The 25,161-nt window shown below is 41.7% G+C and overlaps 1 protein-coding gene across 2 annotated transcripts; it reads left to right on the top strand.

The window, feature by feature from the left end:
- Positions 1-4,226: 4,226 nt before the first annotated feature.
- On the top strand, positions 4,227-22,462 carry mttp (microsomal triglyceride transfer protein). Of its 2 annotated transcripts, none has more exons than XM_056280217.1 (18): positions 4,227-4,318; positions 6,354-6,541; positions 6,830-6,970; positions 8,049-8,156; positions 8,251-8,367; positions 8,458-8,597; positions 8,692-8,842; positions 15,728-15,885; positions 16,108-16,276; positions 16,395-16,502; positions 16,623-16,835; positions 16,950-17,161; positions 17,341-17,438; positions 17,929-18,050; positions 18,267-18,494; positions 19,417-19,541; positions 21,101-21,271; positions 21,422-22,462. In XM_056280217.1, exons 1-18 carry the CDS (start codon positions 4,312-4,314, stop codon positions 21,567-21,569), a joined length of 2,604 nt encoding a protein of 867 aa, XP_056136192.1. In that variant the 5' UTR covers positions 4,227-4,311; the 3' UTR covers positions 21,570-22,462. The 2 variants fall into 2 exon arrangements, with proteins under 2 accessions (XP_056136192.1, XP_056136191.1); XM_056280216.1 differs by lacking the exon at positions 4,227-4,318 and adding an exon at positions 4,779-4,906.
- The last annotated feature ends 2,699 nt before the right edge of the window (positions 22,463-25,161 follow it).

Genomic DNA, 25,161 nt, shown 5'->3' with positions numbered 1-25,161 from the left:
TGCTTTGTTCTGCTATCTGGGATGTATGGTAAACACGTGCAGTCAATGACCTGGCCTTTGGTCGGGTTCCTTAGTATTGCCTGGGGAAAACCCTGACTCAAGACAAGGATTTGCTGGTACATTTCACAATATCAATAACAGCTATCAGCACCAAAAACACCCTCTCACCGATATGATCCCAGGCCCGAATTCTGCTCCCTCGAACAAACTAGATTAATTTACTCCACATTTACGTAAGAGTCTATTGCTGTGAGTAGTGATTGCGATAATGATAATTATGACCACAGTTTCTAATAGAATTACTTTTATTATTTCCTCTTTTTCTCTGTCATTGCCTCAAGTGAGTGAAACATGGTGTGCAGAGTTACGGGATTTTGCAGGAAGGTTAAAACATTTAGAGGAACTTAGTAATGAAGAAACGTCCACATTTATGTTTCACACTGTGCCGTGAGAAAAAAGAAATGCCTTGAAAGACATCATAGTTATGATGTACACCTGACACGTGATGCTTTGTGTGAATGTGTGTGGTAAGTTTATATTGTGGAGGATGAAGGAAAGGAGATGAGACCACGTTTCCTTTTGACCACACAGCCGTGGGGTCGTTTATTTCCTCCAACTAACTCTAAGTGAACAGTTCACAATATTAAAATCTCAAACTCGTGTCTACCCACAATCCCCTTTGCTAATCCCTGAACCCACTGTCTTAAAGGGACTGTCTCTGGTTCACATGGTGAATATCTAACCTGCAAGTAGGTCACTAGAATTCACCATGGCAAAAAGAAGAAAAAAAAATCAACGTGGCGGGGGACAAATAATGCGGCCAAAACGGCTCCTCTTGAAGTGAGTAGGGGCAGGGGGGCATCCATGCCAAGGGGGCTGGGCCAGTTGAACTAGCCTGTCCAAGTCAAGGTGAGCCGGCTTGAGGCGGTCAACTGAAACCCACTCCTGCTTACTGCCAACATCCACCACAAAGTTCCCAGCCCCAGCTGTCAGGACACGGAAGGGGCCATCATAGGGGGGCCATGGGGGGCGTCATGCCGGATGAAGATGTACCCGGCTGACTGCAGGTCCTTGGGGATGTAAGACTGAGGGTGGCTGTGCTGTGAAGTTGGGACTGGAGTGAAAACGCGGGCACCGTCCTGGAACACAGCCCGTTGGCGGGCAGCAGACCAGGGTGCCGCGCCGTCCAGGAGAAATTCCCCCGGGACCTGCAGTGGCTGGCCGTAAACCAGCTTGGCTGACGAGGACTGGAGGCCAAGCATGACCCATGGGAGCTGGTCAACCCAGCTGCTGTCTGTGAGGCTGGCCCGAAGAGCGGCCTACATAGAACGATGAAACCGCTCAGATAAATCGTTGCCCTGCGGGTTGTACGCCGTGGTGTGGTGCAGCTTCACCCCTAGGCTTTCAGCAACTGCAGTCCAGAGCTCGGATGTGAACTGTGGGCCCCGGTCAGACGTAAGGTCAGATGGCGTGCCAAACCGGGCTATCCAGGACCCGATGAACACCCAGCCCACCTCGGCAGACATGGTGGTTGTCAACGGAATAGCCTCTGGCCACCTAGTGGTCCTGTCCACCATGGTGAGGAGGTGAGTGAAACCACGGGAGAAGGGGTCTCACTAGGTCCACATTGACATGGTCAAAACGCCTCCCAGGCCCCGGCAACAGTGCCAGGGGTGCCTTGGTGTGGTGGTGAACCTTGGAGCGCTGACACGCCATGCAGGTGCCTGCCCAGTCCTTGACGTCCTTCCTGAGGCCATGCCACATGAATTTGGCCCCCACCAACTTCGTTGACGCCTTCATGCCTGGGTGTGAAAGGCCATGGATGGTGTTGAAAACCCGTCGCCGTCCCCCAGTGGGCACCATGGGCTGGGGCTGACCCGTGGAGATGTCACAGAGAAGCGTGGCCCTGACGTTGTCGAACACAACATCCCTCATCTGCAGCCCAGTGTCAGCAATCCGGTAGGCCTGCACTTCTGTGTCAGCAGCCTGGTCTGCAGCCGTGACTGCATAGTCGAGTCCCAAGTGGACAGCCCCCACCATCACCTGGGAGAGGCAGTCCTTTCCGGCGACATGCCAGATGTCAGCGGTGAACTCCAAGATGTAAGAGAGCTGGCGCTGCTAGCGCCCAGACCACGGCTCGGTGGGCTTGGCCATGGTTGAAGTCAGGGTCACCAATGCGGAGGATGAAAGAAAGGAGATGAGACCACTTCTGCTTTTGACCACACAACCGTGGGGTCGTTTATTTCCTCCAACTAACTCTAAGTGAACAGTTCACAATATTAAAACCTCAAACTCGTTTCTACCCATAATCCCCCTTGCTAACCCCTGAACCTACTGTCTTAAAGGGGCCGTCTCTGGTCTGCACGGTGAATATCTAACCTGCAAGTAGGCCACTACAATATATTGCAAATACATTTTTCACACAGGTCATTGCTACTCATGTCATTATCTTTTCTAAATGATAGTAGTTGTAATGGCATGCACATGTACTGTCGACACTCCTTCAGGATGTTAAATATGTATCTCCAATGTAATCAATGTGTTTTTTATTTCTGTTTTCAATCTTTATTGCACTGCAGCCTCTCTCTACATTCAAGTTATGTGTCTGGCCTTGGTAATATCAGCATCAAGGTCAAGATCACTCTAGGAGTTAATGAATATGTCATGAGAAGCTTAGTAGTTGCTATGCAGAGTTTGCATCCATCATTGCAAGTGCTTACTGTTTTGATCACCATTCTGCTAACTTGCAGGAACAGCAATGAAACAGTCCTCTATTAAACTCAATGTCTCACTTATTGATGTTGCAGAAGTTTTAATACTACTAGGAATAACATATTCATGCATCCATACATACTTACTTATTATTGCAAACGTGGAGTTTTTCCTCATCTGAGTTGAGGGTCCAAGGATAGTGGGTGTCGAATACAGCACTGATTGTAAAACCCTTTGGGACAAATTTGTGATTTTGGGCTATACAAAATAAACTTGACTTGACTTTAAGGACTGCTAGTGAACCCATAGGTCACAGCATTGTTCTGGTTACTGTATCTGTTTGTTATTAGTAAGAGGTGATGAGATTGCTTTGTCAGATACTGCAGATGGAGTCCAACCGGAGAAGTGGAGCAGTGACTCCTGACTACTGTTTTTTTGAGAGGGAGTCAGGCATTGACAGCTGTTATCTACTGACAGACCAACTTCCTTGCAAGTGATGATGAGGCACAGACATTTGAAGGAAACATCAGATAAGACAAAAGCAGGTAATGTCTGTGTCCTGCTAAAATACACAATCACATATCCAGGAGACTTGGTTTCTTCCCAGATTCTCATCAGGGCAAAATCTGTTAAAGTACACCAGTAATGTGCGCTTTATCATGTTTGTATGCACTGGCAGCACTGCCTCGACCAAACACCAATCCAAATGAAATGCAGATATGGAGCAGCCTGTTGCAACCCCCCCTCAGAGGATGAACTATAGACACTGGGTAGACCAACACTGACACCCACTGGCCGATGTAAATCGTTCATATTCATATCTATCCAGTGATTGTGTCCGGTACAACTGGCAGTATACGTATCTTCTCGCGTTAAATAGAGTTGGTTCCCCTGAACGTGTGTTTGTTATTAAATACGGCAAGCAGAAGGCCATAAGATACCGTCGCAGTTTGAATACCGGTGATCTAACGAGCGTTATAGTGGTTTCATTTTGTATGCCACGCTTGCTGCATCATCATTTTGCAAGTACTTGCAGCAAACTGCCAAAAGATCCTGGGCGATATCCTCGAAATTGAAAACAGAAAAGCCGAAAACCATGAAGTGCCTCTGATGAGTAATGCGATCAAGGTTGCCATTCAGTTAAACGGCCCCTGACAGACAGTCTGACTCCGGGCTGCATATCAATAACTGAACGGCTGGCTCTACCCCCCCCCCCTCCACACACACACACACACCCTCTCAATCTTTACACACGGTGCAGAAAAACATTAAGATAACCCGAAGAAGAAAAAAATTACATAAACTCATTTTCATTCTACAATTGTGAACCGTGGCGGACTGTGGAAGAGAAAGTTAGCTGCGCTTATCTACGGCGTGACGTAAAACTATGCAGTAAAAACCCATTACAAAACTGCATTGCCTATAAAGGCCTTTTAAAGTAAACGTGACACGCACGCTAGCTGAAGCTATCTTCACTGAGCCCCAAGCACTAGCCGCTCTTTCATGGAAGGAAGGGGCAGGACAACAAAGGCTAAATTCATCTCCGCGTCTCAAGAAACGAGGTGAAAGGTTCCGAAATGACGACGTGTCTTCTCCGCTATGGCCGGTGGGTAACTATTGCTAGACGGATGAAGTCTCAGAACCAGATATTTGGCGTTTGTCGAGCGGATAGTTCTCGCGAAAGTGCGTTTGCTTTTCTGCGCTGCTGTTGTTACTGTTGTGTTATTGAGTCAAGGAGTTTTTATTTGTGGCTGAAGTGGGAAAACCCCAGTTTCACTTTGCATGATGAAGCCAATCAACCAGATAATCCCATCCCGATTGATCAACCTCTCCGTAGTCTCAGGTCGTGGCATACACTGCCCCCTACTTAAGTATGTGTGTGTAAAAGCGTCCCCTCGTTCGCTTCATCTGTCTGCAGGAGAAGTGATAGTCAAATCTCTGCTCCACGGGTTAATGATTTGCCGGTTATCTCGTACTTAGTACTTCAGCGTGGAGTTTGGAGTCTGCCCTCCCTTCCGATAAAACATAATTTGAGGGGCTTCGGCTTGCCCAGCCTTTCCCTTTGGCCTTCTATCACCAGCTCAGTCCCTGACTGACGGTTTAATTCATTTGCTGACACGGAGAGAGCCTACAATGTTAACTCTTGTTGCGCTCTTGCTTTGCACTGCGTCCTCTTCCTCAGCCTCTGCAAAAGGTGAGTCTTGGAAACGTTTTGGTGACATTGGTTTGTTTGGTTTGTTTGGTTTGGGTCAGGTCTTTCAGCGGGGATTTTGCTCCAACGCAGGACAATGATCATATTACATATGTAATCCTGAATGTGTTTTTTTGTTTTTTGTTTTTTTACTCAAACAAGACAGAAACATCTACATCCCCATCGAATACTAACATATAAGCTTGTACAGCCATACCGCAGCATGCACTGTCTTCTAATGTATATTCTGTAGATTTCAGAGTCGTTATGAGCCAATTGATTGCTGTTGTAACCACTCCACTGGATATCTTTGAAACAGTGCCACGCAGATGTCACTTAAAGATCCCCATATTGATTTCGTGCTCTTATATTAATAATCGGTTGCAGCGAAAAGCCACCTTGAGAGTGATAATTTCACGTTATTTTTATGATGTTGAGACAATTCATTACATGTGGAAAGATAAAAAAAAACAATCACTGAGATTATAGTTAAAAGGCCTAACCTGGAGATTCACCATAGAAAACGAACATAGAAAATGAATGAAATGAAAATGAATGAATAGCTGTTGTGGGTTTGCCAATAGTCTGTCCTGGGTACCCAATTTGGCTTCATTATCTTCTATTGCTCTGAGTTTCATTATCATATGAAATCAGCACTGCTTTACAATCACCCTGAGCGTGTTACGGTGTCCACAATATCACTGACTAATTCATTGTCAATATAGAAGGTATGGTTTGATGACATCATAGATTAGATAAGTATCCCGTCTCTGATACTTGTGTGGCAAAAAAAAAGAAAAAAAAGAAAAGTATAACGGTACATTATAAAACAGTGCAATACAAAAGAAAACATGCAAATTCTGTTTCAAGGTTTTTTTTTTTTTTTTGCTTGACCGTATTCCAAAAGTTTCTGTCAGTTCTTAGTGACATCGAGACCCAGAGGGGTACATATTTTAGACGTTGTGTTTGTTGAGTTTAGCACCACGTTTCTTGTTGATCAGTGATGCAATCAAAAACTGACACGTCATTCAGTCTTTGCTTGTGGCCTACTGTCACATCATATCAAATGCCTCACACGTATACTTTCTTTTCTGTACACAACAGTCTAAATTAGGGAAGACTGACACTAACATTACCTTGACACAGTCCTTATAGGTCCTTATATGTACACTTGTAATGACATGTAATGACATAACAGCCAAACACATTTAAAATCTTGGTCAATCTTGGTGGGATTGTCAACTTGTAAAACGTGTACTTTTTAAACTTTCAAGATGGACTTTTTACTCAACAAAATGTATGAATCGTACATGTAGATGGCTCTCTTGCGGTGCTGTGAGTTTTGATTTAGATTAACATTGATGAGAATCTTACAGTGAGTTGGTCACACTCACTTCCTATTCACTTCACATTTGTTTCTTCTTTAATTGTCTTTTCTGTGTTGCTTCAGGTGGCAGTGCTAAACTCCGGTTGAATAATGACCAGCTGTACAAATTCAGCTATGCCACTGAGGTTTTGGTAGACAGAGCCAGGGGTTCAAAAGAGGGAAGTGCTGGCTATAGGATTTCAAGTGATGTGGCCGTCAACCTAGTATGGAGAGACCCGAGTAGCAAGGATGACCAGCTAGTTCAGTTGGTGGTAAGTACAACCACATTGTCAGAGGAACACAAATTTAGGCTATGGAGTCATTACATATTTGCTCTCTGAAAATTTCATCATAATCTCAGATGCAAAGATTATCCAAGGATTATTATTGTGTTGCCATTTCATTGATTATTATCAGTGAAATGTCACTGTCAAAGAAGCCAGATTTACCTTTTACTGTAACAAAATAGGGAATTTAAAATCTAAATTTCATGGCGTGTCTTCATCTTGACTTATAACTGTATGTATGCATTTGACATGCTACCTCTTTCTCATTAACAGATGTCAAATATAAAGATTGATAATGCGGTTCATCGGTCTGGGAAGAGCCTCCTTAAGGGTTTGACAACAGAAGGTCTCTTGGGCAAGGCCAACCTAGCAGCTCTGACCACGCCTTTCATGGTGCATCTGAGAAACGGAAAGGTAAGAGCTAGGTAATAACAATATGATTGAGTTAGGGCTGCAACGCATTATTATTTTAATTATCAATTAATCTATCAACGAATTTTTGTTGATTTATCGATTAATCATCTAGTCTATCAAAAATAATGACAAATACCCATCACAAGTTCCCAGAGCCCAAAGCAGCATCTTAAGCGTTTACTTAGTAAGACTAGCATCCAAAAAACCATCAATTTATTGTTTCATAATGACATGAATCAACAAGGCAAGCAAATCTTAGAATTGCTGTAATCAGCAAAATTTTTGATGTTTTTACTTGAAAAATGATTAAAGTAATTAATCAGTTGACAAAATTATAATTGATTAATTTTCTGCTGATCAACTAATCAATTCACTGATTAATTGTTTCAGCACTAGATTAAGTACTTACATTGCTCCTAAATTTATCTAACATACATTTTTTATTCAAAATATTACATGCTTACACAGATTTGTCAGCAGTCTCTTATGCAGGGCAATTAGTTGTGTGCTGATTTCAATTGAGAATGTTAATTTAGAGCCCATTTACAGTCATTTGTAGTTGATTGAATTGGTAGTGTGCTATAATAATAATAATAATAATAATAATTAATGATAATGGATTACATTTTGGATTATATGGATACAATGGATTACATACATACTAAGTACTTTTGTTCCTACCTAATAGAACATTTCTAATTCCCATTTAACAGCCTACTTTTAATTTTTGTATATGAAATAATGATTACAGTATATGTAAGCATCAATAGGCACAACTGTGCATATGGAAACTGACATCCAGATAATCACACACAATTTCTAATCTTTTACTAAATAGATAATAATGGTACCTTTACGAATAAAACAATTATCAAAACAAAAGTTACAATGCTTTATAAGTAGATTAAAACAAGTAAAAATGAAGATAACAGATAAGAAAATAGTTACATGGCTGTTCTATCGGCAGGTCACAGCGCAGTGGTATCCATTGTTGAAAGCATAATGTGCTCAGAAGCACACTGAAGACTTATTAAAAGTGTGTTAAAGTTATTGCTTTTGTATTCTGCATCCACTTTAGGCCAAAGCATTTTACTCCTATTGGACAGAGCCTTCAGTTGTCAAAAACTTGAAAAGAGGAGTGGCCAGTTTACTGCAGCTGCAGCTTAATACTGGGAAGGTTATTGAGGTAAATGGCGTTATAACTTTGTTCAACACAATTTTTTATGTTTTAATATTTCAACCCGTCACCAACAAACCACCTGAATAATATTTGGTTACAGAATGATGTTTCTGGAAGGTGTACAGTTGAATACAAAGCAGAAAAAGGCCAAGTGACAAGAACCAAGTTTCTGGACTCATGCAAGACTGCAGAGACTGGCTTCACCACACATAGTCAGGTTAGTCAGCATTCAAATCAAACTCAGAACATTAAAATACATCTGCAACTGAACTGTGAAAATGCATCACCTGAATTCATTCTCTTTCAGGTCTTGGGTGTGAGAACAAAGTCCAGTTCTGTTACAGTGTTCACACTTGTGGATGGTTTCGTTCAGTCAGCTAAGGCTGAAGAAACACATATACTTGCTGTCAGTGCCCGCAGATCTACTGGAGCCAAAGTTATATCCCAGTAAAAAACACAGTTGAAAACTTTTAACATAAATGTTGTATAAAAAAAAAAAAAAAAAACTGAACTTGAAGTTGTGATTTTATTGTTCTCCCAGGCAAACACTGACATTGATGGGGACAGAGGCTGGTCCTTTTGAGGCTGCTGGGAAAGATGTTGCCGGAGTGGTCAAGTCACTTGATGCCAGACTGGCAGCTGTTGGTATCATTGCCGAGAAAGTCAAATCCCAGTGCAAGGGGTGTCCATCAGTGAGTGTGTTTTTTGAGTTTCACTAATGGAGTTTTGTTTGTTTCCAAAAAGACAACATTTTTTTCCTATGTAAATATTTAGGGCCAATCGCTTACTTCCCTGAATTGAGATTTTCCCTTGAATATATATATATATATATAGCGGCAGTACAGGCTTGTTTTGTGCGTCGTGCACTCATCAGCTGCATTAAAAGTTTTTTCCCTATATCTATATTGATATTCCGCTCCTCATTAGTTGAACACTTATAACACCATTGACAGTTTCGGAAAAAACGCTATATATATATATATATATATATATATATATATATATATATACTACACACACACACACACATATATATATATATAGAGCGTTTCCCCCCGTAAACCGTCAATGGTGTTGATAAACATGCTCAACTAATGAGGAGCGGAATATCAATATAGATGTAGGAAAAAAAACTTTTAATGCAGTTGATGAGTGCGCAACGCACGAAATAGGCCTGTACTGCAATGTATTGAAACTTTTTACCTGTAACTGTATTGAGATATATATAGATATATATATATATCCAGCCATTATCCAAACCGTTTATCCTGCTCTCAGGGTCGCGGGGATGCTGAAGCCTATCCCAGCAGTCATTGTAATAAATAAAATAAATAAATAAGTAAATAAAAATATATATATTAACACGGATACAGGAAAAAAGATTTTAATGCATAGCAGTACAGGCCTGTTTCGTGCATCTCGCACTCATCAGCACAAAACAGGCCTGTACTGCTATGCATTAAAATCTTTTTTCCTGTATCTGTGTTGATATTCCGCTCCACATTAGTCGAGCACTCAACACCATTGATGTTTTCGGAAAAAAACGCTATATATATATATAATCCAGTGAGTCAAGTAAATTCTTTATGAGACAGTACGAGCCTGTTTCATGCCATAAGCCAGCGGTCGGGAACCTATGGCTCGCGAGCCATATATGGCTCTTCCGGTGACGGCATATGGCTCCCAGACAATTTTGAGTTGAAAATTATTTTTTTTTCAAAAAAATCAGTTTGGAACTGATTTTAAAATACTTGTGATATTTCTTAATAATACTGTGTCATTTTAAAGTAAACAGAAATTAGTTTTGAAGATAAATTTCACGGGTCACGGGTCACCCGTGGGTCGGGTCGGGAACCAATGGCTCGCGAGCATGTCCGGGTCATTGTAAAGGTGAAGAAATCAATTTTATCAGATAGCCAACTAGTTTATCCGCTTCAACCCTTGTAACGGAAAAGATGGCGAAAAGAGAAAAAGACGATGATTACCGTGCATTCCAGGCTGCGTGGACAGAGGAATTTGCATTTGTGGAGAGAGCAGGATCTGCGGTATGTCTAATATGCAATGATAAAATTGCATCGATGAAACGGTCAAATATAAAGCGGCACTTCGATACGCACCATGCTTCATTTGCATCGAAATATCCAGCGGGGGACAGCAGGAAAAGGGCACGCGAGGAGCTACAGCGGAGAGTGCAGACGAGTCAGCAGCAACTACGTGTGTGGACCAAGCAAGGTGACGGGAATTCCGCTAGCTTTGCGGGGGCTTTGGCAATAGTAAGGAATGGAAAGTCATTCACAGATGGCGAGTATGCCAAAACATTCATGCTTGATGTGGCCAATGAACTGTTTGATGACTTCCCAAATAAAGACAAGATAATCAAACGAATAAAAGACATGCCCCTGTCAGCAAGAACTGTGCACGATCGTAGCATCATGATGGCAAATCAAGTCGAGGAAACACAAATTAAGGACATAAACGCCGGGACATACTTTTCTCTCGCGTTAGATGAGTCAACAGACGTTAGCCATCTATCTCAGTGCAGTATCATTGCCAGGGATGCTGCAGGTGACACACTGCGTGAGGAAAGCTTGGCTGTTTTGCCAATGAAAGGGACAACAAGAGGAGAGGATTTATTCATGTCTTTCATGGAGTTTGCTAAAGAAAAAAAACTACCGATGGATAAACTTATTTCTGTCTGTACTGATGGTGCACCCTGTATGTTGGGGAAGAACAAAGGATTTGTAGCGCTTCTCCGTGAACATGAAAAGAGCGCCATCCTAAGTTTTCATTGCATCCTGCACCAGGAGGCGCTTTGCGCTCAGACGTGTGGCCAGGAGCTTGGCGAGGTGATGTCTCTGGTCATTCGAGTGGTCAACTTTATTGTTGCCCGAGCTTTAAATGATCGCCAGTTTAAAGCTCTGTTAGAAGAAGTTGGGAATCATTATCCCGGTCTGCTTTTACACAGCAACGTGCGTTGGTTGTCAAGGGGGAAGGTGCTCAGCCGTTTTGCAGCTTGCCTGAGTGAAATCCGGACTTTTCTTGAAATGAAAGGCGTCAAGCATCCTGAGCTAGACAACACTGACTGGCTCCTGCAGTTTCACTATCTCGTGGACATAACTGGCCATCTGAACCAGCTCAATGTGAAAATGCAAGGTATTGGAAATACAATCTCATCCCTTCAACAAGCAGTGTTTGCATTTGAAAGCAAGCTGGAAGTCTTTCTCAGGGACATTGAAACAGGTCGTCTTCTGCACTTTGAAAGACTGCAACAATTTAGAGATGCATGCTTAGCAAGTGACTCCACTCAACATCTGGATCTCCAGCAGCTAGCTGGCTTTACGTTCAATCTCCTGCAGTCATTCAAAGCACGTTTTGGAGAATTTCGTGCGCGCACTGGTCTTTTCAAGTTCATCACTCATCCACATGAGTGTGCAGTGGACAAAATCGACCTGACATGCATCCCCGGGGTCTCTATCGGAGACTTTGAGCTGGAAGTTGCTGACCTGAAGGCATCAGACATGTGGATGAGTAAGTTCAAGTCACTTAATGGAGAGTTGGAAAGTCTTGCGCGACAGCGAGCAGAGCTGGCGAGGGAACACAAGTGGACAGAAATTAAAAATCTTCAACCTGAAGACCAGCTGATTCTTAAAACTTGGAACGAGCTTCCTGTGACATACCACACAATGCAGCGTGTGAGTATTGCCGTATTGACCATGTTTGGCTCTACATATGCATGTGAACAGTCTTTCTCGCATATGAGGAACATTAAGACCAACCTACGCTCACGTTTAACTGATGGAAGCCTCAACGCCTGCATGAAGCTCAACCTCACCACGTATGAACCAGACTACAAGGCCATCAGCAAAACCATGCAGCACCAGAAGTCGCATTAAAAGTAAGACATATTTAATTTATTATACGTTAAAAATACTATATGGCTCTCAATGAAATATATTTAGAAATATTTGGCTTTTATGGCTCTCCCAGTCAAAAAGGTTCCCGACCCCTGCCATAAGCGATGATTGCTTATGGCATGAAACAGGTTTGCACTGTCTCATAAAGAATTTACTTGACTCACTGGATTATTTTGCTCCTTATTTGTTGAGCACTTTCCTTACCATTGAGTGTTTCTTTTAACAAAGTTTTATATATAGATATGAAACTATGCTACTGTTGGGTGAAGGAGAGGGGTAGGCATGCCCAGAGGCAGTGAGAGAGGAGGAAGGGTAGGAGTGTGGAGGTGAGTCAGAACTTTGAATGTTGGCACTATGACTGGTAAAGGGAGAGAGCTGGCTGATATGATGGAAAGAAGAAAGGTGGAAGGGGAGTAAGGCCAGGAGTATCGGAGATGGGTTCAAAGTCTTCTACCGTGGTGGGAATGGGAGGAGAAATGGGGTAGGGGTAATTCTGAAGGAAGAGTATGTCAAGAGTGTGCTGGAGGTGAAGACAGTGTCAGACAGAGTGATTAGTATGAAGCTGGAAATCAAAGGCGTATTGCTGAATGTTATCAGCGCATATCCCCCGCAAGTTGGGTGTGAGATGGAAGAGAAAGAAGAATTCTGGAGTGAGTCGGATGAAGGGGAGGAGAGTGTACCCAAGGAGGAGAGAGTGGTGATTGGAGCAGACTTCAGTGGGCATGTTGGTGAAGGGAACAGAGGGGATGAGGAGGTGACGGTTAGGTATGGTGTCAAGGAGAGAAATGTGGAAGGACAGATGGTGGTGGATTTTGCGAAAAGGATGGAAATGGCTGTGGTGAATAGGAAAGTGCACACAGTGGGCTATACCTTATGTATAAGACATGATCTGAAAGGGATTGGAGACTGCAAGGTAGTGACAGGGGAGACTGTAGCTAGGCAGCATCGGATGATGGTCTGTAGGATGACTTTGGAGACCAAGAAGAGGAAGTGACTGAAGGCAGAGCCAAGGATCAAATGGTGGAAGTTGAAGAAGGAAGGCTGTTGTGTGGAGTTCGGAACAAATAAGACAGGCACTGGGTGGTAGTGATGAATTGGCTGGGCAACCACTGCAGAAATAGTGAGGGAGACAGCTAGGAAGGTACTTGGTGTGTCATCAGGACAGAGGAAGGGAAGACAAGGAGACTTGGTGGTGGAATGAGGAAGAACAGCAAAATTTACAGAGGAAGAGGTTGACGAAGAAGTGGGATAGTCCGAGATGAAGAAAGTAGACAGGAGTACAAGGAGTTGCAGTGTAAAGTGAAGAGAGAGGTGGCAAAGGCAAGGGCATATGGTGAGTTGTATGAGAGGTTAGACACGAAGGAAGGGGAAAAGGACTTGTACTGATTGGCTAGACAGAGGGACCGAGCTGGGAAGGTTGTGCAGCAGGTTAGGATGATCAAGGATAAAGTTGGAAATGTGCTGACAAGCGAGGAGAGTGTGCTGAGGAGTACTTTGAGGGGCTGATGAATGAAGAAAATGAGAGAGAGAGAAGGTTGGATGATGTGGGGATAGTGAATCAGGAAGTTCAGTGGATTAGCAGTGAGGAAGTGAGGGCAGCTATGAAGAAGATGAAGAGTGGACAGTCAGTTGGTCCTGATGACATACCTGTGGAGGCATGGAGATGTTTAGGAGAGATGGCAGTGGAGTTTTTAACTAGATTGTTTAACACAATCTTGAAAAGTGAGAGGATGCCTGAGGAGGGGAAAAGAAGCATATTGGTACTGATTTTCAAGAACAAGGGTGACGTGCAGAACTGTAGCAGCTACAGCAGTATAAAGTTGATCAGCCACAGTATAAAGATATGGGAAAGAGTAATAGAAGCTAGGTTAAGAGGAGAGGTGACTATTAGCGAGCAGGAGTATAGTTTCATGCCATGAAAGAGCACTACAGATGCGATGTTTGCTTTGAGAATGTTGATTGAGAAGTATAGAGAAGGCCAGAAGGAGTTACATTATATCTTTATGGATTTAGAGAAAGCATATGATGGGGTGCCGACAGAGGAGGTGTGATATTGTATGAGGAAGTCAGGAGTTGCAGAGAAGTATGTAGGAGTGGTCCAGGATACATAAGAGGGAAGTGTGACAATGTTGAGGTGTGCGGTTGGAATGACAGGTGGATTCAAGTTGGAGATGGGATTACATCACAGATTGGCTCTGAGCTCTTTCTTGTTTGCAATGGGGATGGACAGGTTGACGGACGAGATCAGGCAGAAGTCTCCGTGGACTATGATGTTTGCGGATGACATTGTGATCTGTAGTGAGAGTAGGGTGCAGATTGAGGACAGCCTGGAGAGGTAGAGGTATGCACTGGAAAGAAGAGGAATGAAAGTCAGTAGGAGCAAGACGGAATACATATGTGTGAATGAGAGGGAGGACAGTGGAATGGTGAGGATGCAAGGAGTAGAGGTGATGAAGGCCTCTGAGTTTAAATACTTAGGATCAACTGTCCAAAGCAACGGAGAGTGCAGAAGAGATGTGAAGAAGAGAGTGCAGGCAGGATGGAGTGGGTGGAGAAGAGTGTCAGGAGTGATTTGCGACAGAAGGATATCGGCAAGAGTTTAAGGGAAGGTTTACTAGATTGTTGTGAGACCAGCTATGTTATATGGTTTGGAGACAGTGGCACTGACGAAAAGACAGGAGGTGGAGCTGGAGGTGGCAGAGTCTGAAGAAGAGGCAGAAGTCTGTTTTGTCTCACTATGCCCTGAAGAAGGCCCAAGCTGCTACACGTGGGCATTTTTAGGTCCTTTTTGAATATGTCCAAGTCTCAATAAAGACATTTTTAATTACACAGAGTGCCTTGGTCAGAGAGATTTGTTCTCTTTTTCTCATCTGAAACTACTAACCTTGGAACAAAGAGCACCCAACAAATATATTACTTAACTGCAGAGAGGACTGAGCACGCCACTGACTCCAAACATTTGTTAAGATTTTCATTGGGAGTGACAAAGGAGGACAGGATTAGGAACGATTATATTAGAGGGACTGCTCAAGTTGGACAGTTTGGAGACAAAGCAAGAGAGGCAAGATGGAGATGGCTTGGACATATGTGGAGGAGAGATGCTGGGTATATCGGCAGAAGGATGCTGAATATGGAGCTGCCAGGGGAGAGGAAAAGAGGAAGGCCAAAGAAGAGGTTTATGGATGTGATGAGGGAGAACATGCAGGTGGCTGGTGTGACAGAGGAAGATGCAGAGGACAGGAAGAAATGGAAACGGATGATCCACTGTGGCAACCCCTAACGGGAGCAGCCAAAAGTAGTATATATATGTGTGTGTGTGTGTATATGTATGTATATATATATATATATGTATATATATATATATATATATATATATATATATATATAGAGACAGATGTAGAAAACAGAAAATATATGCTGCCCAATGACATTGGATAATGGACGGACGAGAATACATACATACATACATACATACATACATACATACATACATACATACATACATACATACATACATACATACATACATACATACACCATATATGTGTGTGTGTGTGTGTGTGTGTGTGTGTGTGTGTGTGTGTGTATATATGCATGTTATATGTTGAAGACTTTCTGCTACTGTACTCTTATTCTCTTCTTCTGCTCTCTTTCCCCTCTCAGCTTTTTGAACATTGGCAGGCAAATAAGAAGCAGTTTGAGCCCGATAACCTCTCCAAGGCCAAGGCTCCTCGCAGCTTCCTGGCTCTCATCCAGAGCATTAGGAAGGCCTCCAAGGATGAAGTCCTGAAAGTCCTGGGGAGTGCCAGCAAGTCAGCCCTGTAAGCAGACCTTTCCTCCAGCCCCACATCTTAATTACAGTCTCCCATTACTATGTTCTGGTATACGATTCTACTTCCCTCCAAATATTTCATTATGATGTTCAAATTTCATCAAGAAAAGATATAAGGATCAAATTTTGCCATAGCTACTTTCTTTTAGCTTACACATTGATTACTATTGCTCTGTTTAAATTTTCTGCCTTTCTCCATGTTTGCCATTAGACCTCAAGTAGTGGATGCTGTGACCTCCTCTCAGACCTCTGCATCTCTGGATGCCATGCTTGAATTTCTCAACTTCACTGATGCCAAAGGTTTGGTCCTGCAAGAGAGGTTCCTCTATGCATGTGGTTTTGCATCGCATCCCAATGAAAGGATGCTCAAGGCCCTACTGGTGAGTAACCTGTAGCCAACTGCAGAATCAGTACCTCAGTTTTCTTTTTGCAGCAAACCATAAGACTTATCTTCATTTGGAGAAAAAGTGCAATTATTGTTTATGTTTTCCTTTTCAGGATATTTCCAAGGGGAAGATTGGCAGCCCTGACATCAAAGAGTCAGTTGTAATTATAATGGGGGCTCTGGTGCGCAAGCTCTGTCAGAAAGGAGGACATGATTTACCGGTGAGTCATCAGGAAGATATCCTTAATAATTTGATACTGTAAGTACAAATGACTGCTTCACTGAATGTTCTCTTGCAATTAGACTATCCCAAAAACATCAACCTTATGTTTACTTCTCAGACAGTGGCCCAGGTGAAGAAGATGATTTTAGCGGGTCCTGACAGCACAAGGGTTGAGTCAGAAGTCCAAATGTACCTCTTGGCTTTGAAAAACTCTCTGCTCCCTGAGGCCATTCCCATCTTAACTAAATATGCTGAGTCTGAGGTGGGTGCTTACAGCACCATTGCCCTCACCTCCTTGCAGAGATATGATGTCAATCTCATTACTGATGAGGTAAGTCACAACGTGCATAAAATCACAGACATGGTTGCAGGTGAATGTAACTACTGAATTTGGCTATTTAATATTTAATAGAATGCAAAACACGACATTTTTGTCATCCTCTAGGTGAAAAAGACGGTTAATCGGGTTTACCATCAGAACCGACGGATCTATGAGAAGAACGTGAGGGCTGCTGCTGCTGATGTCATCCTCAGCAGCAACCCTTCGTACATAGATGTCAAGAATGTCCTTTTGTCCATCGGAAACCTGCCTCATGAGATGAACAAATACATGCTCTCTAAGATCCAGGACATCCTCCACTTTGAGATGCCTGCCAGGTATATATTATGTCTGTACTTGATGTGGAGGATCTTGTCAACATTGAAATCCAAACTGTAGAATTTATTTTACACAGCATGCTGTTAGTTTCCAAATAGAGAGAATGATAAAGAGCCATTTGTAAGACATATAGTTTATAATCCTCCCCAAAATGATTTCTCTATTATTCATTTCTCAGTAAAGTTGTACGACAAGCTATGAGGGACATGATTTCCCATAACTATGACCGTTTTGCAAAGGTTGGGTCATCCTCCGCTTACTCAGGCTACATGGCACGTGAGTGATTAATTCTTCAGTTCAAACCAACAACCATCTGTTTTTTGTGGTGCTGTCTCATCTGTGAAATTTTAGCCAACATTGCTGTTAAAAACAGAACAAAAGCAATTGTTTCAACATTGACTCCAAATCAGCCCCCGAGACATTCTACCTTCATTTCAGAGATGAATATGAAGAAATGTGTAATCTAGAGATCTAGAGATGAGGATAAAAACTCAATGTTGATATTTATTGTGGTAGTCATGGATATTCAACATTGTAAGGTAGACAGGGCTCTTCACATTTGATAAATATATGAGGATGCCCTTGTGGTTTTGTTTGTGAGTCAGAGACTTGTTGTCTAATGATTTTTATGCATATCACAAATTACAGCTCACAGTTTCTGTAACTGCATGTAAATGTTCTTATATGCATGCCTGGATACACTAAATAAATCACTAAATAAATGCAACATCAATATATTTAAAACAACAAAATCCCCTTCCTGCAGAATCCACTGATGTTATGTCCGCATACAGTTTGGACATCTTGTATTCAGGCTCTGGAATTCTGAGGAGAAGCAATATGAACATTTACGGTGCTAGTAATGGAGTCCAACTACATGGTTTACAGGTGAAGCAACCACATGTAACGTAATTACTGTAACTGGCGTAAAACATGCTCATGATGTTGTAACAGTGTGATTGAAAAGTAGATTTCTATGCCATATCCAAAATGACATTTTACACAGTAGTTTAAGTAAAATATAGGAGCAAATCAGTATCAGATGTGTTGTTTGATATCTAGATGCCAGTGCCTGCTCTCAGTGCAATTCCTCATGTTTTCCAGGTAGCCATTGAGGCCCAAGGTCTGGAGTCTCTGATTGCTGCCACGCCTGATGAGGGCGAACAAGACTTGGAGTCCTTTGCTGGCATGTCAGCTCTGCTGTTTGATGTCCAGTTGAGGCCAGTCACCTTCTTCAAGGGTTACAGTGATCTCATGTCCAAAATATTCTCAATGTCAGGGGAACCCATGAATGTCGTAAAAGGTCTTATTCTGCTGACGGACCATTCTGAGGTAATCACCAAGTAAAATGTTTGAAATGGGCCCAGCGGACTTACTAATCACTTTAAGTTACTGTGAAATTCATGAAGAAATGTGCCAAGGGAATATTTATTTTTCAATATGAATTTGATGGCAAATGGAATTACAATTATAAGGGACAGATTTACCAAGAATTTTGTGGTCTTTTTTCTCTTGGTTAAAGGCTTTTGCACCCAAGTCAGAAATTTTCATCCAAAAATGTCACCCTTAAAAACACATTACCTCATGTCTTGTCCATTAAGTTAACACACTAACTCCAGAAAAGTCCTCTGCCATTAATATTTTTGGAACAGTTTTGATTTTCTGCATTTTTTTTCACATCCCGCATTAAGCTCTCGAATGTTTTTAGAGTTGTTGGACCATGATTTAAAAAAAATGCATACAAAAAATTTGGTCTCAGAGTCGAAAGGCCTTAACCAAGATGCTGCAGGATTACTTTTCCCTGGTTTAGTGAACAAATGTTGATTTATGCAGATATCCCTTTGTTGGTTATATATCACCAACAAAAATGTCTAAATATATCCTACCTTTCTGTGCTACACCTTATCACTACTAGTTTGTGTTAGTGCACAGTGGGGACCCTTGCTGGGGTCTCTTAAACTGTATTTTCCAAAATACCATTTAAAGTGGTGCTAGACATGCATAAAGCCTATCCCAAATAAGCACTCTAAAAATAGAGATGCCATCATGCTCATTTATTTATATCCACTCTTAGCAAGCAAATAGTAAAGAAAGAAAATGTAATGGTGCATGGTTACTACAGAGGAAATAATTAGCATGGTCTGTAAATCTGGCCCTTTGAGTCTTAAGATTGATTCAAACTAAACTAAGTTTTCCTGCTTATTTTGTTCCGACCTTTCATTTCCCTCCTCTCATCACTGCACCTGTCCCACAGGTCATTCAGCTCCAGTCTGGTCTGAAGGCCAGTGCAGAGTTTCAGGGAGGCCTGGCCATCGACATCTCTGGTGGTATGGAGATCAGTCTGTGGTACAGAGAATCCAAAACCAGTGTCAACAACAGGTAGGGTACACATTATTCCACAGTGCCCCTTTAAATGTAATACATCTGCTGTCTGTGACAGTGTTTGTTTTATGGGTAAATCAACATTACTCCAGACTGGCTTTAACATAAAATGCCATTTAAGTGGACAGCAGACAATTTAATATGAGATATGGGTGACATAAGATAGAAAGAAAACATCTGACTTACTAAACTTTTTTAACCATATCTGTTGTGTTTACATTGAGCAAGTATGTAATGTGGAGGTAGGGCAAAGGCCATTGTGATAGAAATGATTCTTAACTGAAATCAACTTCAGTAATTTCAAAGAGAAACACTTTCTTAGAGGGCTGGGCTTTATCTGTACCATAAATAGCTTCATGTTAATATTAAATCTATGTGAACATTAGAGGGTCTATAAGTGTGGCCTGATTCATTTCTTCCACTGTCATATTGGACATATTCCAGAATTGTGTCTGCGACTATTCATATCTGCCTCATTACTGGGTATGCGTGGGTATGACGTCAGGTGTGTCACACCTCTGAGTTCTCTATTTTAGACAACTACTGTTCATGCATAACAGTAATTGTTAAAATTGAAGCACAATGCATCATCAGTCTGGAACTGAGTATCTCATATAGAATTTGGTGACGTAATGGGATTTAATTTCAGTATTCATATCTTGTGTTATTTTCCTGTGCCTGACAATCAAGCATACGTTAGTGAACATTCATTTGTGTCCTGTATAACCCATCAAAAAGGACAGTTTGAAGAGGTTTTCTCACACACCTATGAATAAGGTCCCACTGGTGCTGAGCTCCACCTGAAATGAATTGCAAACAAATAAGTGACTGCAAAAAAAACACTGCCCCCCCCCCCCCGATGGCTTGTGGTTTGGATGTAGATTTGGGGGGGGTTGATGCCTTTCTTCAAACACATAATCCCAATATGTCTCATATTAGCCAATACGGAACAAAAATGTTATTTCTGACAAAGCCTAGCACACTTATATTTGTCAGAATTCTTCTTTTAATAGAGTCACATAAACTCCCAGACAGTATTGTTTATTTCTATGAAGGCTGACATATTGGTATTACAGGATGAGTTTATTCCAGTCTGCAGGTGAATGGCAGAGGCAGGTGAATGGATCAGCATAGTTATACCTCTTTCATTCTGACAACAGACAGGCAGGCTATCTATAGGAGCTAAATAAACCACAGTGGCATCTATGCCAAGGCATGACACCATGGGCAAACTTACAAAGATTGGATTTTAAGTGTTCATAAGACATAAGGCATTCATTTTTTTTTTGGAAATTGTTTCACATTAGTTGAGTTGAAATTATACATGTTATAATTAGAATACAATCTGATTATTTTAGCATTTGAAACACATTTCATTACAGAATGCATACATGGTGAAAATGTATGACTTGGTACCATTACATATAGTGGCTCATAAATTATACGAGGATTTAGTTGAAATCAAATGTGTTCAGCTAGGCTATGCTTTGACATATGATTGGGACCTTGCCTAAGGGTTTCATTTTCATAAAATGTTCAACTGAATTTGTTTACAGGGGGGCTCTAGTGGTCATTGGCAATGTGACGGTGGACATGGACTTTGTCAAAACAGGGTTGGAGGTCAGCTTTGAAACAGAGGTATCGCTAGACTTCATCACAACTGTCCAGTTCTCAGAATATCCATTCCTGGTGTGCATGCAGATGGATAAGACAACTTTCCCCTTCAGGTACCATGTGACCTTGTTGCCAGACACTCTTTCTAAAACAAGAAGAAAATTAATGTCAATAAGTAAGAATTTCACAATCCTCTTGGAAACCAAAAGGGACTCAGCCCATACGAAGCCTAACAGCTATTCAATACCTAATTCTGTTTTCAGTGAATACCTGACCAAGTATGAGAGCCTCCCTTCAGGAAAGAGATTTGTGATGCGCAAGAACAGGAAGCAGCTTGTCCCTGGTTCTGAATTTCCTCTTCATCAAGAGAATTCCAACATGTGCAAGAAGGTTTTTGACTCCAACTGGTAAAGAAGAAATTATAAACTATCAAAGATGGCGTTGCCATTCTTATGGCCCAGTTTTTTAACAAAGTCAATATTCTCACTCAAAGAACATTTATTTCATACAGGGACATTTTTCATACCTCAGCCCCAAGCTGTTTAATGACCAAATGAGGGAAAGGGGTGGTTTTCTAACAACGGATGCAATGTTTACATTCCCTGAGTATTTAAGTCATTGTAATTTTATGTTGTTTAAAAATCGAGAATTGTGTTTTTATCGGTTTGTTTGAATATCTATTTATAACAGGAGCATGTGTTTGCTTTGTTTGATACATAATACTCAGTTTGATTAGTACCTCTGTGGTTTTCACCAACACAGATACAGTATGTAAATATCACACTAAACGCGAAATACAAGTACTCCTGTATTTTGACATTCCTGTTTCATCAATACAGACCATTGATAGCCTTGAGCAATCGATGCTTAACAATATGTCACTGTGAACATATCAGTACAACAGAAAAAAGTCTGCTACAAACCAGAATATTTTTAATTTTTCATAATCATGTAGGTAAATGTTTTATTGCTCTGATTCCGATCATTTGTGCATATAGTTTGTTCCTCAAATTTACAGTGTTTGAGATGAAATTATTCACAAAACTAGGCAATCACTATTTTGATATATCTTTTTGTACAAGGACATAGTAATTCTGTATTTTTGAAAACGTTTTGACAGTTAGAAAAAAATTTGAACAACTTTATTAACTCCCGTTTCCTTTTCTTGAAATTATGTTGCTAGATTTGTAATTGTCAGACGTTAAATATGCACTGGAAGCACCGTGCTTTTGAACTTGGCCTCCATATTCAGATTTTCAGATTCAGATTGTGCAAAAAGAACAAAAAGAAAATAAAAATAATAAAAGCAACATGTGTTGATTAATAAATAAATAAGTAATACATAAACACACACACAGAGCTTTGGAAATATTGACATCTATAAGTGATCTATAGGACTTGCATCATATTGCCTTGTCAGTTGACATTGCTGAATAACAAGCTGTATAGCTTGACTGATCAATGTGACAGCTATATTGCTCAGCCAACACATTACTATTCTCCCATGACATCGGACTATTTGATTTTCTGACCTGATTAGATAAAACTCAAATCCCTAATCCTATTATTGTAGATGATTGGTGGATTTGTTACTTTTCTGTGTAGGAATAACGAATGTTGCTAATAATGAGTCATTATAATTAATCTAATACGTGAAATAATTTCCAGGTTGTACATCCCACATGAACAATACATCACCGAGAAATGAACAAAGAGGATTTTCTATCTCTAGCATTCATCTACAGTATTTCCTAAAAAGTGGAAAGTCAGATACATTATAATGCCACGGTGGTTTCAAAGTGACTTTTTTTCCCTTCTCTTAATAGCAAAGTATAGTTTGTCAGAATACATGAGCCGCACTTCAGAGGCCAAAGATGAGGCAAACTGATGTTGACCCAGGTAAGGAAATAAATCTTGACTTTTCTTGTGTCACCGGTGACATCAGAGCCGCCACTGGCATCCAAAGCACAACAACTGGGGCCTTAATGTAGATTCTTCAGAAACCACAGAGAGCAGCTGGGGGTGAGGCGGTGTCTGCCAGTCTCTCTGTAGCCAAGGCAACCGAGTCAACAAACCAGCAAACTGTCAGGTTAAACTTAAGCCCGGGTCGGGTGATGTTTCAGTGTCACCGGCAAGCTAACCTCGCACACTGGTGGATGCCAAAGCTTTAATGAGTATTTCTAGTAGCATCTGTTTGATTCCTTTTGACCCTTGTCATTTGTTTTTATGTTTCAGTATTGGAGTCCCCCCCCCTCTTTTTTTTTTCCGAACACCGCATAGCCATAGAGCCAAGATATTAAAGGTGGGGGAGATGATGGGGTAAAAGTTACAAATACAACACACAGCTACATAGAAGCCTGACACTTCTCACAGCATGCACTAGATATGAAATTGCTCTTTTTCGTGATTTTGTTTTTCTCTTAGACTACCAACTTATTCGGTTCTTGTCTATACAATTATCCATCCATCCACCCATTATCCAAACCACTTATCCTGCTCTAAGGGTCACAGGGATGCTGGAGCCTATCCCAACAGTCATTGGGCAGCAGGCGGGGAGACACCCTGGACAGACCACCAGTCCATACAATTATGATAAAATAAAACATACTGTACCTTTACTGGCTTATGCTGGACACAGCTTGGATTTCAGCACACTTGTGCAAATTCTATGAAGGTATTAGAGTATTGCAGTAATTCCGAGTTTTATGAGGGGATTTTTCTTGGGATTCCTCTGGTGGGTCTCATCTTCATAGTTCGGAAAACCTGAGTTGTGACTGTTTAAATATGACCGTTTCCACTGCCAGGGACGTAATGAGTCACATCACTCCTCAACATCATCTGTGATTTGCCCTTTGATAAGGCCTCAGAATTAAGGACATTTTGTTTGGGGGGTGGGGTCTATAAGCGCAGACACACACAAGAAAGGGGGAGTTGCTGGTTGACATCAGATCGTCCCTCCGATCAGCAGACTCAACCCTTTTCTTTTTTTCTTCTTTTGCATATGTAATGTGTCTGTGGACGAAAGTGCCTGGACATGTAAGCATGCAGGACTACACGTCTATGGCAGAGTTCAACCAGCAGGGGTGCAATGTTTGCCTATTCACCCTTTGCAGACACGTCACAATTATCACGTGACGAGGGAGACTGCGCCATGACGGACGGCAGTAAGTGATAGACCGGGAAATTCAAAAGCGAACAAAAACAAACAAAATATTGCGACGGATGAGTAGCTATTATAGTTTAAATTTAAGTGATGGCTACCAATAGTCAGAGTAATGTTGTGGAGTTGTCCTGTGAAGTGAGTCACCTTGTAGGACGGCACAAAGAGCGATATGTGGAGAAGCTAGCGATAGCAGGGTTAGCTACCGACCTGTACCTTCTTCCTACCGATGTGTTCACGGATCTAGCAAAATCGTCCAGTCTGTCCGAGTTCAATCCACACGATCTGTACCACTATGTTACCAACTGAGTGTCCACATACACAGGTGCTGACCTAAAAGCATACAAAAGTCTGGATGCTTACCGGTTCTTTGTAGCTGGTTGGGTTACAGAATCGCGGTGCTACGCTCACAGCAGGGGGATGTACCTCATAATGGCAAAGGTACGACCTCGTGGGAAAATGAAGGCTCGATTTACGGCACAAGGGAAGTGCGTCAACCCCTGTGCAACCACAATAGGGAGAGGATAGCGCTTTGGGGGCGTCCGGGTAGCGTAGCGGTCTATTCCGTTGCCTACCAGCACGGGGATCGTCGTAGTCCATGGGCCAGAGCCCAAAATTACCTATTTCGGTACACTCAAGGTGGCAAAACTTACTTATAATTTTTGAAAGGATCCATGTCTGTAGATGATATTTTGGTATGATAACCATTCCTGAGTGGCAGCTGTATCACAGTTATCAGCTCATGAAGTTAACCACCCGCTAAACTAAATTGCATTTTAGACGCTGTTGCATATCCTGGTTTAGCCTCATGGTCAGGACATTTTTCAATGTTCTATAATATTG

Source organism: Lampris incognitus, chromosome 5, assembly GCF_029633865.1.
Source record: "Lampris incognitus isolate fLamInc1 chromosome 5, fLamInc1.hap2, whole genome shotgun sequence".
Lineage (NCBI taxonomy): Eukaryota > Metazoa > Chordata > Actinopteri > Lampriformes > Lampridae > Lampris > Lampris incognitus.
This window is presented reverse-complemented; position numbering and strand designations above follow the sequence as displayed.